This window comes from Zootermopsis nevadensis, unplaced genomic scaffold (genome assembly GCF_977971745.1).
Source record: "Zootermopsis nevadensis isolate Lab colony 2312 unplaced genomic scaffold, Znev_1.0 Znev_ptg000010l, whole genome shotgun sequence".
NCBI lineage: Eukaryota > Metazoa > Arthropoda > Insecta > Blattodea > Termopsidae > Zootermopsis > Zootermopsis nevadensis.
The window spans coordinates 12,117,774-12,133,956 of NW_028259142.1; the positions used below are offsets into that span (position 1 = coordinate 12,117,774).

At 38.5% G+C, this 16,183-nt stretch overlaps 1 protein-coding gene across 4 annotated transcripts in view; it reads left to right on the forward strand.

Annotated features, from left to right (window-relative positions):
- Positions 1 to 16,183, forward strand: part of LOC110828487 (uncharacterized) — a 226,568-nt gene that overhangs the window by 33,562 nt on the left and 176,823 nt on the right. For 3 of the 4 annotated variants that reach the window (XM_087346542.1, XM_087346540.1, XM_087346541.1), the window contains exon 2: positions 4,760 to 4,856. In XM_087346542.1, coding sequence (XP_087202668.1) covers positions 4,760 to 4,856 — 97 coding nt within the window. Of the gene's footprint in view, positions 1 to 4,759; positions 4,857 to 6,325; positions 6,638 to 16,183 lie in introns of those variants that run through there. The other variant, XM_087346543.1, reaches the window with a different exon arrangement.

The window sequence follows — 16,183 nt, forward strand, 5'->3', positions numbered from 1 at the left end:
AATGGCTACCTCTGTCTTAGACGATTCAATAGAGTAATTAAAAGACTTAAAAGACATAGAAGTTATTAATTTAGGATTATTTTGACAGAGAAAAGTTAAAATTTGTGTAAAATAAGGGTGAAATAATGTACTGCAGTTACTTTGATGTAGTACACATTTTTTTTCCCAAATGGATTACTTGTCTAATTTATAATATATACCTCGTTGATCTTGATGTTTATTGCAAGTATGAATATATTGTTAATAAGATAATGTCGCTATAGATAACACCACACGGTTATTAATTATTTACAATGTAATTTGTTAGCTTTTATCATATCGAACATTGAGATCGTTTAAGGATGCCTTCTTCGTGACTCTGAGATTATATTTTCTTTTATTTCGATCTTTAGGTTTTAACCTGCTCATGTGCTGCAGGTGGTATCAGTTTTAACACCTATAATTTCTTGTGGTAGTTACGTGATAAATGCAACTTGTCAGCTTGGGCTAAAAGACTTGTCCGATGTCATGATTTCTAGCATCTGTTACGGGGATTCTGAAAGTGATTACTGTAGGCTGTTAGTTACTACATGAATTATTACTCTAGTGATACTAACTCACCGTCGTTTGTTCAGTCTGTTATCTTAATTTATTTCGTTACGAGTTGTGTCATGTATTTATATCTTATATCCACCTTCGCCCCACACAGGATATGACTATGTGAAATTATTCATATATTATTTTATCCTGGCATGACTACTGAAGGCAGTATTGTCCTACTACTGTAAAGAATACATACCAGTACCGAACAGCGCGGTTACTCCCTTCATAAAGTACCTGTCACTCATCTAACATGGAACACTATCTCAACTACATCAACTCATAGTTATTCACAATGAGTTACCAGCAGCCTGTTTGTTGACCCCCTAGTTCATTCGTCTACACAATTCCACGACTCGTCTTGGTGGATAAAGATATAAAGTTATCCCTATGCGCATTGTACGTCACCTACCACCAAGGCGCACGGATGACATTTGATGTCGCGACCAGTGGTGGTTACTTATGTTGCATCCTTCAACGTCACAGCAAAATCACACAGCGTTGTGACACGATTAGCGGAGCCCAGGCAAGTGAATTCAGGTTAGACTCGCAGTGTAACAAAGTCAGAAACGCTGTACTGGAGCACCGCGGTAAGGACAGGGGGTGAAGGTCCTTCCGTGGCCTTGAAGCGTGCAATTTTGTGACGGCTACTATAGTTGGCGGTTAATGCCCTGCAGATGTAGTAGCCCTGTAGCACAACACGGAGTTTAGTTCCGTTGCAGCATTCAAAGCATAAGTGTAACATGGATTAATGTTCCTGATGCCGTACGCTCAGCACAGCGTTTTTCATTTTCCTCTCACGTTTCTTTATATGTGACGTCACGCACCGGCACATCTAGATTGAAACCTCCATGTATAACTCTTACGACAAAAAATATATGTGGTGGATTCAGGAACTAACAATCTGGTAACCGGTGATCTATTTTCATTACATCAAATCAGTTAGCACAAAACTAGAAAATAAAAATACCGGAAAGTAATTCACCACGAAAAGTCACTCGTTTAAAAATAAATTAAATATGTGTACTTTACACAGTCTCTGTAGTTAAAAAAGCGATTTGGTAGAACACATCCGGTTGTATATTTATTTATTTATTAATATCTTATCATATGACGCTGTATAGTACGCTTCTCAGAGCGTCGTTAAATAAACCAGACATTACGATCATGCACAGAGTTTAGTACAGATTTCGCTGAAACGTCATGTTAATGTTTACATTACAAAAAAAAAGTTGCTTGAATCACAGATAATACTTTTGGACATCTGTCACAAAACTCCCATGACCCTACGTACAACGAACCTATTGTGTCTTTCTCTCCAAGTCCGCATCCATTTTGCAGCTTTGATGTTCCTGATTGAGAAGTGGAGCATGATGGTACCATAACGTACGAGGTGCGATCGGAAAGTTTCAAGACTGTGTCAATAGAGGGCGAACCGGATGTAGTACGAGCTTCTGCCTTTAGGGGGTGCGGCCTACATTCATAGTGAATCAGTGTGCCAGCCGGCATCATCGAATTAGCATTTGTTTCTTAGTTACGGGCGTTTTGGTAGTGCATTACACCGACCCTCCTGCGATTTCGGAATGGCGTGTGCATCAAATTTTGCCAAAGACTCGCCAAAACGGCTACGGAAACCTATGAAATGCTAAAGCAAGCAATTGGGGAGTCCGCAATGGGTCGTGCACAAACGTTTGTGTGGCATTCACGTTTTAAAAATGGCCGAACCTCTGTCGATGATGACGAGCGTTCTGGACGAACATCTTCGAGCACAACGCCCGAAAATGTTACGAAGATTCGGCAGGCCATTCACGAAGATCGACGTCGTACCATCAACGACTTGTGCGATATTGTTGCGTGAAGATGTGAGACGGAAGCGGCCGGCAAAATGGCGCAACCACAACTGGCTGCTGCATCATGACAACGCGCCAGCGCACACCACCCTCAAAGTTCGGCCGTCATCCCGCACCCTCCTTAGCTCCGTGTGACTTCTTCCTCTTCCCAAAGATGAAAATTCAGCTAAAGGGAAGGAGATTTGAGACGATAGAAGAGATTCAGGCAGAATCGCAGATGGTGCTTGACAGGCTGACAAAGAAAGATTTCCAGGGATGCTTCCAGGCTTGGCAGCGGCGCTGGAATCGTTGTGTTCACTCCCAGGGGAACTACTTCGAGGGTGATGGATGAATTTAATACCTGAGATAAGTGTACGGGTTTTTATAGGCGCAGTCTAGAAACTTTCCGATCGCACCTCGTATATGCTGATGCGTATTTCATAAATTCTCATAGGACATTATATCACGTATGAACGTACTGCCCTCAGTGGAGACAAGAAAAAGGCACTCAAAGCGTCTCATGTTCCTAGAAAAGTATTTCCCATTAAGCGAACAAATGAAGCGAAATTTTGCAAATGTATTTCCCAACTACTCATTTGTATCTAAAAGCTCAATGCTTAGATCTACCAAAAGGCGAAAAGAGTTGTCTGCATTTCTGTCCATTGGAAATTCAAGTGGTCTCTTCCGTTACACACGAGTGTTACTTATCGCTGAAGTAGTTCAAAAGCGAGGTCTGTATATGCTTACCTTCTGACAGTCTTCTGTTATCTCTGTATTTCTGTACAACTGTCGACTCATTCATTTTCGATGGGATTATCGTTTAGTGCCTTGACCTTCGTTGCGCAGAAACGAAGAATGGACAGTGTGTGTGTGTGTGTGTGGGGGGGGGGGGAGACGAACAGCGGATTCGGCCCCTTCACTCAGAGCAGTTCTTGATTGTTCATGAGCAAGACTTTACCAGGAATTCTTTACGTTTCCCGGATATGAGGTTGCATTTACCCTTCGTCGCCATCTCGCGGGCTACATGGTTATGAATGAGGACAATATACTAAAGTGTCATAATAAATTACTAAAGTGGATTTTACGCTATGCCTACTCTTTCAAACTTTTTCAAATAAAATAAGTTATTATTGAGATATTTGTTACCGGTATCCTTTAATAATCTTTCACTGTCTTCTGAGTTTTTGGACCGCTTAAAGGTCTTCATTGTCAGGGCGATTCCTGGTGATGGAGGCGTTAAGGACCTCTGAAACGTTGGTAAACTTCTACCTGAATACAAGACGCAACAACCCAGAAGACAGTGAAGTATTTTTCTGAAATAATGTAACTATCTTTCATCCTGTAGCGAGACATGTTGTTGCCGAGATTTGCTAACCCATGAATATTTTGCTTTTGAGTAGCTTAAGTGGAATCGCTTCAGTTACTTACTCTGTGGCCAATAAACTGCATTACGACTGATAGGTAAGACGAAAGAGAGTTACGCCGGGAAGAATAAAAATATTAACACGATATGGCGAAGTTTCGGGTGAGGAAATTATTGTGACAGAAAGAAAGAGTAAATTGCAAAAAGGATTGGAACTTGCAGCTCCCACGTGTCCAGATATAGACCAAAGCTAAGAAACAGACATTTTTAACGACGAGGAAAATGGTATTCATGTTTTAAAATTTACGTATCAATGGAATCTAAGTGGTGATTCTTCACTTTGTAGTTCATTATGAAACTCGAACAAGAAGTCCTGTGAAGAACTTATGACGCCTAATCTGCTTTATTTTTTAATCCGCACGATGAATGGAATTTATAGATTTATAATTATGCGACGTATTTCGGTAATTCCCTCTATCAAAGTCTTCCACGAAGCTCAGTTTGAATGATATTACTCCAATGAATTTCTCATCCCCGTAATTGCAGTATTTAATACATGAAAATTAATATAGGCTTGTACAAAATTCTTAGGTCTGCTTGTGATTTATCTCAATTCTAATTTTTGTATGCCTAGTTCGAATTCTTCATTAATTATCGCCGAAATGCAAACGAAATTCTTGATAGCGCCCAGACGTCTTATTGTTTCACGGAATTTTTTGAAGACTTAACACAGACGTCTGCGTCTGAAAATGTTGTACCTTCATGGTGATGGTATTCCTGGCTGTACTAAAATATAAAGTACAAAAGTTGAATAGCTTTCGGTGACATGATATTCACACCAAGTTTTACAAACGTTATTAGCTGAGACAAATAGAGACATGATGCTTTCTTTATCGAATAAGGAAGGAAAGTTAAAAAAGTTTCAAGATGTGTATCCTTCATTTGCGTTACTACCTTGCTTCTTCATTTTTGATGTGTTCCGTTTCAGAGTGAATTTTGAACCCAAATATCCTGGATGTACCTGTCAGATGTCCTTAAACGGGGGATCAGCAATTCATGCCATACGTTATCTTCGCGAGGGGATGGTGAGTACTTCTTACATTTGTTTATGGCTATATTCTAAACATATGGAAACGGACAAGTTAGGGATTGATGTTAAGTAGTGTCGTACCACGTGGTGAGAGATAAACCAATCAGCGTAAATCTGTCTTCGCAAACAACAGTGCTCTTTACCACCCTCCAGTGCACCAAGTTGGCTAGCCTTAATATTAAGGCTCGTGACGTTGGAATGTCTACAGTAAAACGTATTGCTAGTGATGAGAATTAATATTTAGTAAGCACAAAAGACTTAAAACCTGCAAAAATGTATGTGAATGATTAATCCTGCTATGGGTTGAACAAATGTTTTAGCATTACGGTGCATGACAAGTGCTAGTAATCGTCATTCACCAGCGCCGTACTGTTTCATTCTGACTTTAGTAGGATGACGGTTGAATGTTGATGATTATGATGAATTGCTGTTGTTGGTGGAGAGATGGTCACAGCTTGCGCTACCGTATCAGAAGCTTCTGAATTGACTGAAGATAACCATGAAAATGTTATAGTCACGATTGTCAGATTGGAATGAGATCGAAAACACGACATTCGTGATGCCTACGAGACACGTGGTAACATTCCACGTTACCTGCCTGTATTCGGAGACCTATCGTTTCAGTTGGAGGCAACAGAACCCGGCGCAATAAAGTCTTAAAGTTGTCTAAAGTGTGACGTCGTGTGTTGCTTCCGGTTTGAGGGAGACAACGAATAACTAAACATCTGAAATTTAGTATGGGGATAGTTAATAAATATACTCTGAAATTCTACACGTATGTTAATATTTACATCGCAGCTTTCAGTCACAGTTTGCCTGCATCAGTGTTGTTGTGAAAATTATTTTCAGAAATGAATAGTTCCATAGTAAGTTATAGGTCTAATAATTAGGGGTATACAGTTTTTTTTAGTCTCGCCATAAATATACGAAGGAAAATATGCATGGTGACGTAAATCCCGAAAGAATTTTACTTAAATTAGGCGGAGATTGAGAAACTTAAGTCTGCCCATCGATTTGGGCCTGCGAGCGACTGTTTATAAACCATTGCCTCACTGTAATCGTTTGAACGCCCACTGTGTCTTTTCAGTTCGGTGGAAAATGCATCTTAATCCTTAGAAGTGTGAATAAAAGAAGGATGTTGGCGACAAGGCGGTGGTAATGAGTTCTCTTTGTCTGTGCCTGATGTTTACAGGCATGAAATTTCCTTTAGACTGCCTCTTGCTGCGTAGAAGAGTCATTCTGTCGGTGTCAATAGCGAGAACGCTTTACTCTTTCTAGAAAGGCCAGGTCCCTTTGTTATGTAGAGTAGACGTAATTGTACGCCTAGTAGAATGAGCCCGGAGAACAGGTTTGAGACTCACAACACTTAATCGATTCCTGTCACCAGCTTATAGTGATGAATCTGTTATTTAATCCTTCTTTAAATTACCTGAATTTTTACTTTTATAAGTGACCATTTTGTAGATTTAAAATGGCGGGCCTTGAAGTTGGAGTTTTCGATTGCTGACAGTACTACGACATCTTTATCCTGAAATTTGAAACGAAAACGGCTAGACAGAACAGAGTATCTCTGGCACATAGACCTCATCAGAAGCAGAAGACAAGTACGTTACTACAAGAGATTTGTTTTATGTACTCTGGAAACGAGTGGTCATAGTTCTACAGCCAATTCAGCCAAGTGTAGTCGATCAGCTGTTGTGTCCAAAGCTGAAGTTTTATAAAGTGTATGAATAATAATTTAAAAATGTTAGAATAAACAGCAGTTGATCTTTCTGAGTTCCGCCTTCAAATGTTAGACTGCTACTCCTGTGTCAAAAATCCGGTCACCCCATTGAAAACCCTAAGGACACAATGCGTCCTGTTATACCGACACAATGAAACGGATCAGAACTGTTTTTATATTTATAAGAGTGAAAAGAACAGCTGAGACAACCCACAGCTGACAGTTTGACTGACAACTTTATTACATATTGATACAATGTTAAAATTTGGAATGTATCTTACAAAACGAAAAAAAAATTGTCCCTCTTTCTAACTGAAGCTGTCGTACATATGACTTCTCATTTCAATTTGACGACTCAAAACGTTCAGTCCACCAGAACAGAATTATAATAGCTTCACTCCCCCAACGAAGAATGTTTTACAATGGAAGCAAATCTGTTTTCCTTCATACCTACTGTGTTTCAAAACGAGTCAGCTTGGCGTGATTTCTGACTATCTCAACTGCTTCCTCCAGAGACGAAGCCAACCATGAGGTTGTATTGTTGGGGTGAACTGACCTGCAGTAGACCACACCTCTAAACATAACCACAAACAAGATGAGGTAGGTTACTTCGTTTAACACATGCAGCAGATAAGATTATTTACCAGGAGCTACTGGAGAACGCATAATTGACTTGTATAGTTCGACGTTCTGGGAAAGGCACGCTTAGTGTCACTTAACAGAGAAGGGAGAAGTCCAGAAACAGCAAATCCATTTGTGGCTGTATCACGAAAGTGTAACTATACTTTACTGAACAGAATGCCATTCATGCCTTTGGCCTTCACACGATAAAAAATGAAAACAATTCCTGCACTATGTGGAGTTTAGATCAACACTTTGTCTGAAACTCGTCTAAATAATATTTAAAAAAAATTCAATTCGTAGTGCAAAGAAAACATCCCATCACCATCACCATTACAAAGATTAAACGGTTAATAATTTTTGAGGAAATAATTACTGTTTATTCTTGGAATACGAAACCCATAAACACATTTTATGTGCAAAATTCAGAGTTTTAACGTAAAACAGGTGGTATACATGAATACCATTCGGCTTTAACAAGTTACCGCTTCAGACCGAAAGCCACAGTCGAGTGATTTGCATTCCTGCTTTGTATTTGGAGGGGTCCCGGTTTCAGATCTCGGTCCAGAGACCGGTTAGCCTGACACAAGTTTTTTCGTGGTTGCTCTCGGTGTCTCCAGGGAGATGGGATATACCTTAAATTGGGCCACCATCGCTTCCTTTCCAAATCATTATTCACTAATGATCCCATCGTACGACACTACATAGTCAGGGCTTTGAAAACGCTGTTTTATGATCAGGATTTACAAAAGGCCTTACATGGGATGAAGGATGGTTATGAATAGAAATGTATGTTTTTGGAAAGAGTTTGTAGTTGTTTTGAGACACACCTACAATGTCGTCGTTCTGTGCAAAGAATTAAAAAGACGCATCCTCCTGACGGCAGATATCCGGAATAAGATTAGAACCAAGTTCTTCTCGAATACGCCGATACACTAACCTGCTCAGTGGACCCTGAGTGATGTATCGGTAAAGACATATTTTGATTAGTGGACACGATATAGACTATTTGTTAGTGTTAGCCGTTGTTTATCCGTCTAAATTTGTTTTTTCTTGTCGGACGTGTAGAGCTAATCCAGACGCATTGCTGTGTCAGCAAGGACACGACACATGTTTCGATGAGGCCCAGGTACTTTCGAGCTCTGGGTGAGGACCAAAAAACATCCCAAAGTAGGCAAGCCGCATTGCATTGTTCCTTAACAAGACACATTTCCTCGTCAGCGAGCATTCACAAGGGATGCGGGATTTAAATGCGCTATTGTGTAAGTTTCGTTTCTACTGTTGTCATACTTTGTTTGTGGCAGCAGATATAGGAATTTCAGAAACTAACCAAGTGCGGAAATATGGACTGCTCATGAATTAACTACTAAACTGTAGGCATGTCTCTTACTGGGTTCCATGTTAATTTTACATTTATATTGTCTTACAGTATGAAGTCTTTCAGCGTACCCTCTTATCTTTCGTCTTGTGCTTATTGTGATTGCCATTGTGTCTTAGAGGCATAATGCATTCAGCAAACGCCGGGATAGTACAAGTTTCGCCACCATCGCTTCCTTCCACATCCTTTCCAACTCATTTTTCACTATCATCCTCCCATTCGATGCTCTGTATTCTGAGCTATTGACATCGCCGATAAATAACACGTAAACAATTTATTCAGTATAAATATAAGTTAACTCAGTTTAATATTGCGTAGTTTTGGTACCGGAAGTAAAACATGTATTTATAACAGGAATGCGCACCAAAATTAATATATAAAGACATAGCCAGATAACTAACTAACTAACTAACAAATTGAATAGCATGAAACATTTCTTTGAAGTTAGTATTTGCTCAGTTCATAAAGAAATTCACGACTTCATGGATTCTGAAGCCCCATTACCATCTTCAAAGAAGCCACAGTCTGGACGTTTGCTGAAGTAATTGAATCCAGTGATGAAGTTCTTTCTCCATACTTCTCTGTGCAATATCAATTTAAGTATTATCCTAACATCTGTCCCTAGGTCTCCTGTGTGATCTCTTACCTAGAGATTTTGCGACCAGAATATAGTACTGATTTCAATACAGAACCGCATTCTGTCCTCGAGTAACAAATGACACATTTGGAAAGATTTGTATAGGTCGCGCGAGTAGTCGTGACACCTAAATGCGCGATGTGTAAACCGAGAAAGGGGAGTTCAGTAGTAGTGGGGGTCGCACAGCCTCGGCTGCGGTGACTCACCGAACTAAACACAGCTAGAGCTACAATCCAACTGAAGCTGACACCCCTCTAGCGCGTGTTTTGGACGGGTCCATCTCATACGACCAAAATCAGACCTTTGCGCAAGTGCCAGCACTTCTCGCTCGGCCTCTACTGCCTTGTTCATAATATATTCATTTGGTTGTATTGTAGGTGTATACGTGGGAAATACACAGTACAGTACCTCCTATTGAATTTTCAGGATCCTGAATAGATAAGAAAGCTCAACAGGGCACATATTACAACAGCTGCAGTTCCTGTGTTGTGTTTCCTTTCATGATAAAGCAAACAATGTGTATATTATGTTCATACTGCAAATTTAGAAATGTGTATTTGCACATGAGGGCGCCACAAGAAAACTATTGCCACAGAACAGTTCTTTCTTGAAACGTCTACAGTCATGGAGCCCGCCAAGGTATTCCTTGCATTGATACTAAGATTCTGTACAAATCGCTTACTTACACTTTGAGATTCATTCCCCGCCATTCAAATTATTCTTATTTCCTTTGTCACGACAATTGTAGTTACCTTGCATATACCACATAATACCATGATCTGTAATGTTTTACTTTTCATAGCCTTCGAAGGTTCAAATATTTTCCTATGAAGTCTTTGTCTTCAAACTCTTATAATTCGTATTCATCGAAAAGATCGCTTTTCAGAATTCTCTAAAATAGGCGTCAAATTAACACTTTTTACCGTGTACAAGATTTTTTATGTAGGCGGTAGTTTGCTTCTTAAGATAACATTCCGATTTTTACCTGGAGTGGCTGAGGGAAACTACGAATCCCATTCATAAACTGAGCAAATGAAGTCTAAAGATTTGCTGGTGCACGAAATTTGTCTATCAAGATTATGATTTCAAGGTGGAAATCTGTGTTAGAACGCACGTATTTTAATCGGACCAAATTATGTCGGATTTCAATTGAGTTCTCTGTATTACCACTTACGTATGTTTAACAGGATCTGCAAGTTTCCTTCATCAGAGTTCTTTCTGTGATTTTCTCTGTTGTTTTGTGCAGGGAATTACATACGTTGATAATTCAGGCTTAAACATTTGTCTCTGCATTCAGGGGCCACCTCACGGCAGCCTCAAAAATAAACATTTCAATACCCTTTGGAATATCACAACTGGAGAAAACGTATACTAAACTATTACGTAATTATTTTGAAATTTGTTTCTGTATTTATTTTAACGTATTCTGCCCATGGTTGGCTATAATTTTTTCCCCACATTTTTGGCAGCAATTTTTCTGATCAGATCAATTCCTGGAACATAATTAGACCCATACTAAAAAAAAAAAAAAAAAATATTTAAGCAAACTATTTTCTGCCAGTTTCTTTCTATTTATTTCTGTATAAAATAATTTCTGTTCGTTAGATATACCCCAATTATACACTAATTTTACGTCATATTAATGAGATCTGAAAGTAATCTGATAATATTCGGTTTCTGCTTACTCCAGCTTCCATTTTTGTGAAGTTTTACTTTGACGTGATTGTAAATCATCTGATAACCTTGCAGAAAGATTTGGTTACATAAGTATCTCATACATAAAAAGCTAAAATTTGCATTGAAGCGTGATTTCATGACGATATGGCTTCAGCTCGTTAAGGCCGTGACCCTATAATTGATATCAACATTAGGCCATTTAAAACTGAGGAAACATGAAACCTTTCGAAATATGCATTACTTAGTTATATAGGAGTTTGTTTCAGCGCTGATGTACAGACAGCAGTTAAGCTAATTTTAATTTTTTTATGTTCGCAACAATATGGGAGTGTATGTATATATAGTCTACAGAAAATTATAGGCTACAACAGTTTTTGGTTCACGATCTAAGGGGTTATCGGTTCTATCGACAACCATTATTGCATATTTTAAGAGTTACCTGACGCTGTGTATTAGCCTAATTGACCTATTAGCATAGTCACGATGCAAAGAACAGCTGGAACCGATGTTGACAAAGGTAAGACCACCATAGGGTAAATTGTTTGTATTGATCAAACAAAATAGCATCGCTATTAAGTTTTTGAAAGAAAGAGAGAAAACTTGTAATGAAATTAAAGCAGATGTTGATTTGCATGGTGACTTACGAAGCATTATAACTTGGGTGCAAGTGTAAAGGCCTCTAGAGGTGTTGATGTTTTTGTGGGGATATTATATTGAAGTGGGCCCGTTTACCCAGTGTCCTGAACCAAGTTGCAGTGGAATAAAAGAGCGATTTATTTGTGGAGCCTTTTTTGGCAATTTTAGATCTTGGCACACAAATTAGCCTTTTCACAAAAGTGTTTGGTCATCAGTAAAAACGCCAGTATAATAAACTGTCGCTCGCCAGATGGGTTCATGCGTTTTATCCAAGGCTTATTTACTTTTTTTTTTTAGCACACTCAAGTTCCTTCAGTTTGGCCCCTTCTGTTGGGTAGACATTGAACGAATCGCAGCTAAGTCCTGATCCTCATTGAATTTTGAATTTTACATTTCGGTATGATGGCCATGGTGTAAGGGCAATGTTGATTCTGTACAAAATAAAGTACACGCCATGACGTTTGGTGAATGGAGGTGTAACTCCACACATGTCAAGTCCTGCCACCCGTTTTATAGGAGGCTGGATCGGCCTCAGAGCCAGTTTGAATGCAGTGCTGAAATTATCCGTGTTCCGACCGGGATTTAATTCCCGGTTATTACAATAGCTGTACCCTACATCAGTTCCCCTCTGTGTGGCTTAGGATAGGGTTTAATGACGACCTTCTATGAACATTATGGTTTTTAAAAGTCTGTGCCTTAACCAGTTCAGTAACTATTAACTTTTGAAGAAATACAGCGTACTATTTATGTTATCTGAGGAAGTGATTATACGTCTAATATTGAAATTATGTTAAAAGAATATGACAGTTTTTATTATAAGTTTTGGAAGAACCAGATCAGAAATTACATACAATTATTGTTGGCAACTACGTACAAGAATTTGTCAGCATTGTTTGTAGTCTACAGGCCTCTGTCATGGCACACATTATTGTCAATTTAATTAAATGACATTGACTCTGAATGCAAGTTGGAAAACCATATGATACCAAACATCATTCAGGTCTCCTTCTTCTTCATTTCTTACGCGTTAAATCAAAAATAGAGTTGTGCCATGTAAATCTGGCCGTTGAAGACTAAATAGTTTGATGAATTCGTATATTAAGTACAGCATTTTGGTTACTGGCAGAGAAATTAATTTTGATTTAAAATCAAGTACTGACAATGTAACTATTAATTACGAAATTCAATTAAATGTCTAGTCGAATCATAATAATTCAATTAAATTCATTTATTTATGTGCATGACAACAGCCAAGCAAGGCAAATTCAAGCACAAAAACAGTAGTAATAGCTACAGTACAATTCACAGATGACAAATAAAATCAATTAATTCTGAATGAAGACAAACAAACAATAAGAAATGAGATAAATGTACAAAATGAAATACCACAAAATATGGACAAAAAATAAATATTTTAAACATTATAAATTCCACAAATCCTTTATTAAAGTGATTGCCATCAGGAAAAAGCCAATAAAAGACAAACACTAATTGGGAGAGGGGAAATTCGAAGATATGAAGTAATGACAATAACAATATTAAGAGTATGTAATAGTAACGGAATAAGATACAGTCAACACAGCAATTAGATATAAGAAATGAGGTATAAAGAATGTGATGCGTAAAAGGAAGAATGATAATTCAATTAAATTCATAATAATAATAATAATAATAATAATAAACCTCATTAACATAGGGACATTTTCGTTGTCTTTTGGTGCAGAGAGAGAATTCCTAATATTCGTGGCCCGTCTAGGTTCATGATAACTGCCTCAATTTTTGCGTTGAATTCTGGCATACACGCGATTTGTTTATTTCTTGGAAATTCCTGGTACAAGGAAAGAAGATAGCACAAAAAATGGCATGAATACAGTTCTGTTCCGTTAATGCTAGAAATTATGGTTGCTGATCAAGTTTGTATCGAAGACTCTACTATCTTAATCTCCTACAGCTGCCTTCCATAAACATCCGTCTTCCTGAATTTACCTCAGAAACATTCTTGGGAAGTACCAATATTGAAGAAGGGGTGCACAATATGTGTAATGGGAACTAACATGTATTATTGAATGCCGTATTTAAATATGTTTTTGTGGTATTACATTGTTATTTATATTTTAGGTAATAAAATGTAAGTTCATCATTACTTTTAGCATGCTATTAAAAATATTCGCTAGGAACACAAATATCATTTCTCTTTAAATATTTTATCAATTTATTAAGCGTTTTTGTTTTAAGTGACATTTTTCTAGGATCGCAGCTACCGTACCTTACATTTCTGAGTCTATTATATGTATTTATTTATAGACAGAGACTAGCTCATGTATTTTTGTTTCAACATTTTATGCCATGTTGACGGAAGTGTTAAGACAGACCTGAGAGCACCATTAGGCAAGGCAGAATAATACATGTTGTTCAAGCATGTTCGTCACTAAAGTGATGATCGCTGTCTCGCCATATTGGCATTGTGCATACTATTGACCTCGACAACAAATGTTTTTCTCATTCCAGTTAATTCACCAAGTTTCTTCTGCACTTCAAAAGTATGATACTCATCCTTTCCTGTAGCACAAGGCATTATGATGGTCTGTTATTTGAGACAACAGATAGCCGTCATTAAAGATAGCCTATAGGCTACCGCTTCGTAAACAAATGTTCCTGAGACTGGGAGAGGGGTAAAGGCAAATTATTCTTCACATAATCTCCTCTCTGACTGCCCTGAAAAAGCTTCAGAAGGGTGGATGATATTTGTCACAATTAGTTCCACGATTCCAATCGAATACAAAGCCAATTTGTATCCAATTTTCTTGCCGTGTCTGCCAGCGCTGTCATTTATAATGGTCATGCTTCTTGTATCTAACTTATTCGAGGAACATACACAAGAACTAGTCTTGTTAAACAATGACATAAGGCAAGCCATCTTGACGCATTAACAATTTTCATCTATGACATTTACTGCTCATTGGAAATCTGTTTAGTATTCGTACCCGATAATTTTACGTGGACTACTCCCAGCGCAGCGAATATTTTACTCAGTCACACCCATGTAGGGAATGTTGTAGTATTTAACATTCTTCTTCAAATGACATTGTTCGTGGAAGGAATGTGCAAAGGATCTTGTGAACAAATTGATGGGGAACATCAACTTTGAAACGTCCTGACGATGGTGTAATATAATCCGGATTGGTGGGTTTCTGGACCTTGTCTGTCGTATGATATTACAAAATTACACAACGTTTTGTGGACCGGATCTGTTTTCGTCTTCAGGTGTGGTGAAGGGTGCACCTACTCTGTGGGGTCCATTAGAATGAGCTAATCCCAGTCGATGGACGATGGACGAGATCCACATTCCCAACAATCAAGATATCCGATATTTCTTTACTCAGATCGGAATTACTGAATTTAAGTTTGTTTTAATTCTGCTCTGTGGTAATTTATAGTTAATGCTAGTTTTATCACAGAGTTTAAGCATTTGAAGTGAAGTATGCGTTATTAGCTATTGTTATCTTATATCCGTGCAAAGTGCTAGATAAACTTTACTTTCCCTGTACGCCAATTGTATTCTCAGAAGTCATTACCATTTGTCTCATGTCTTCAACGATAAAGAAATAGGCTAAAATGTAATGCGATTCAGTATATAAAACTATATTTCATAAAGCCCAGTTTGCTGTTTGTTCCTTTTGTGTATGTGTGGTTGCGCTCAAAGAGGCGTAGAGGTTCCTAGTAATGACGCTAGATGGGAAAAAAATTCAATTTTACAATTGCTGCTACCATTAGGAAACATTTAGAATTAGTTTTAATATGAAAAACCTATTTTTATATTTGATATGTTGCATGTTTCTCTGTATTTACATCTAGCGTTGTCATCAACAACGCTAGATGTAAATGTTTTGTCATTTACAAGTGCTGCTACAATTATGCAGCTTTAAATGACAGGCTTTGTTAGTGTGTACCTAAGGTGTACTGCTCCCGGTCCAACATCGTATGTGCCTTGGTGGGCCATGAAGAATGTAGTTTCGGCAACGCTGTGCTGTCATTTTGAGCTGAAAAAGTCGTGATAATGTCAGAAGGTAAGACGGAGTAGTTTCTGAGGTCCGTGCAACAGATTTCTCACGTTGACTGTGACCAATGCATCAGAAGGTTATTGTGATGTATCTTTTGTTCTCCCAAGAACCGCGTGATTACCACGAGAAGTGCGTCCATCCATCGGTCCGTCCGTCCGTCCATCTGCCCATAGTTCAGTCACAATAGAGGTCAAGAGGAAATTCATGTACAGAAACACTGTAATCCCTCTTTTTCCTTTATTGTTGAGATGGGGTGAGTCTGTGTCCCTTTGACTATACTCCAAAGATAATATGTAAGTGAATATAGAACAAAGGTTGAATGATACTGACATGGGAGAAAACCCTATCCCAGTGCTACTTTGCTCACCACAATCTCACGTGGACTGTCCTGGGAATGAACCCGGGATCAGCTGTGAAAAATCTGCCACTGTCTGTTGTTCCTCCTTGTCTCACAGATATAAATTGTAGGGGGATCGGGTGACTCTTATAGCGTCTTTCTGAAGTTCTGGAAGCCACGTGTATGTTGTTAGGTTGTGAGTGGGGTGCATTTCGGTATCAGCCATTTCAGTTTGGTTTGGCGCCGTAACTG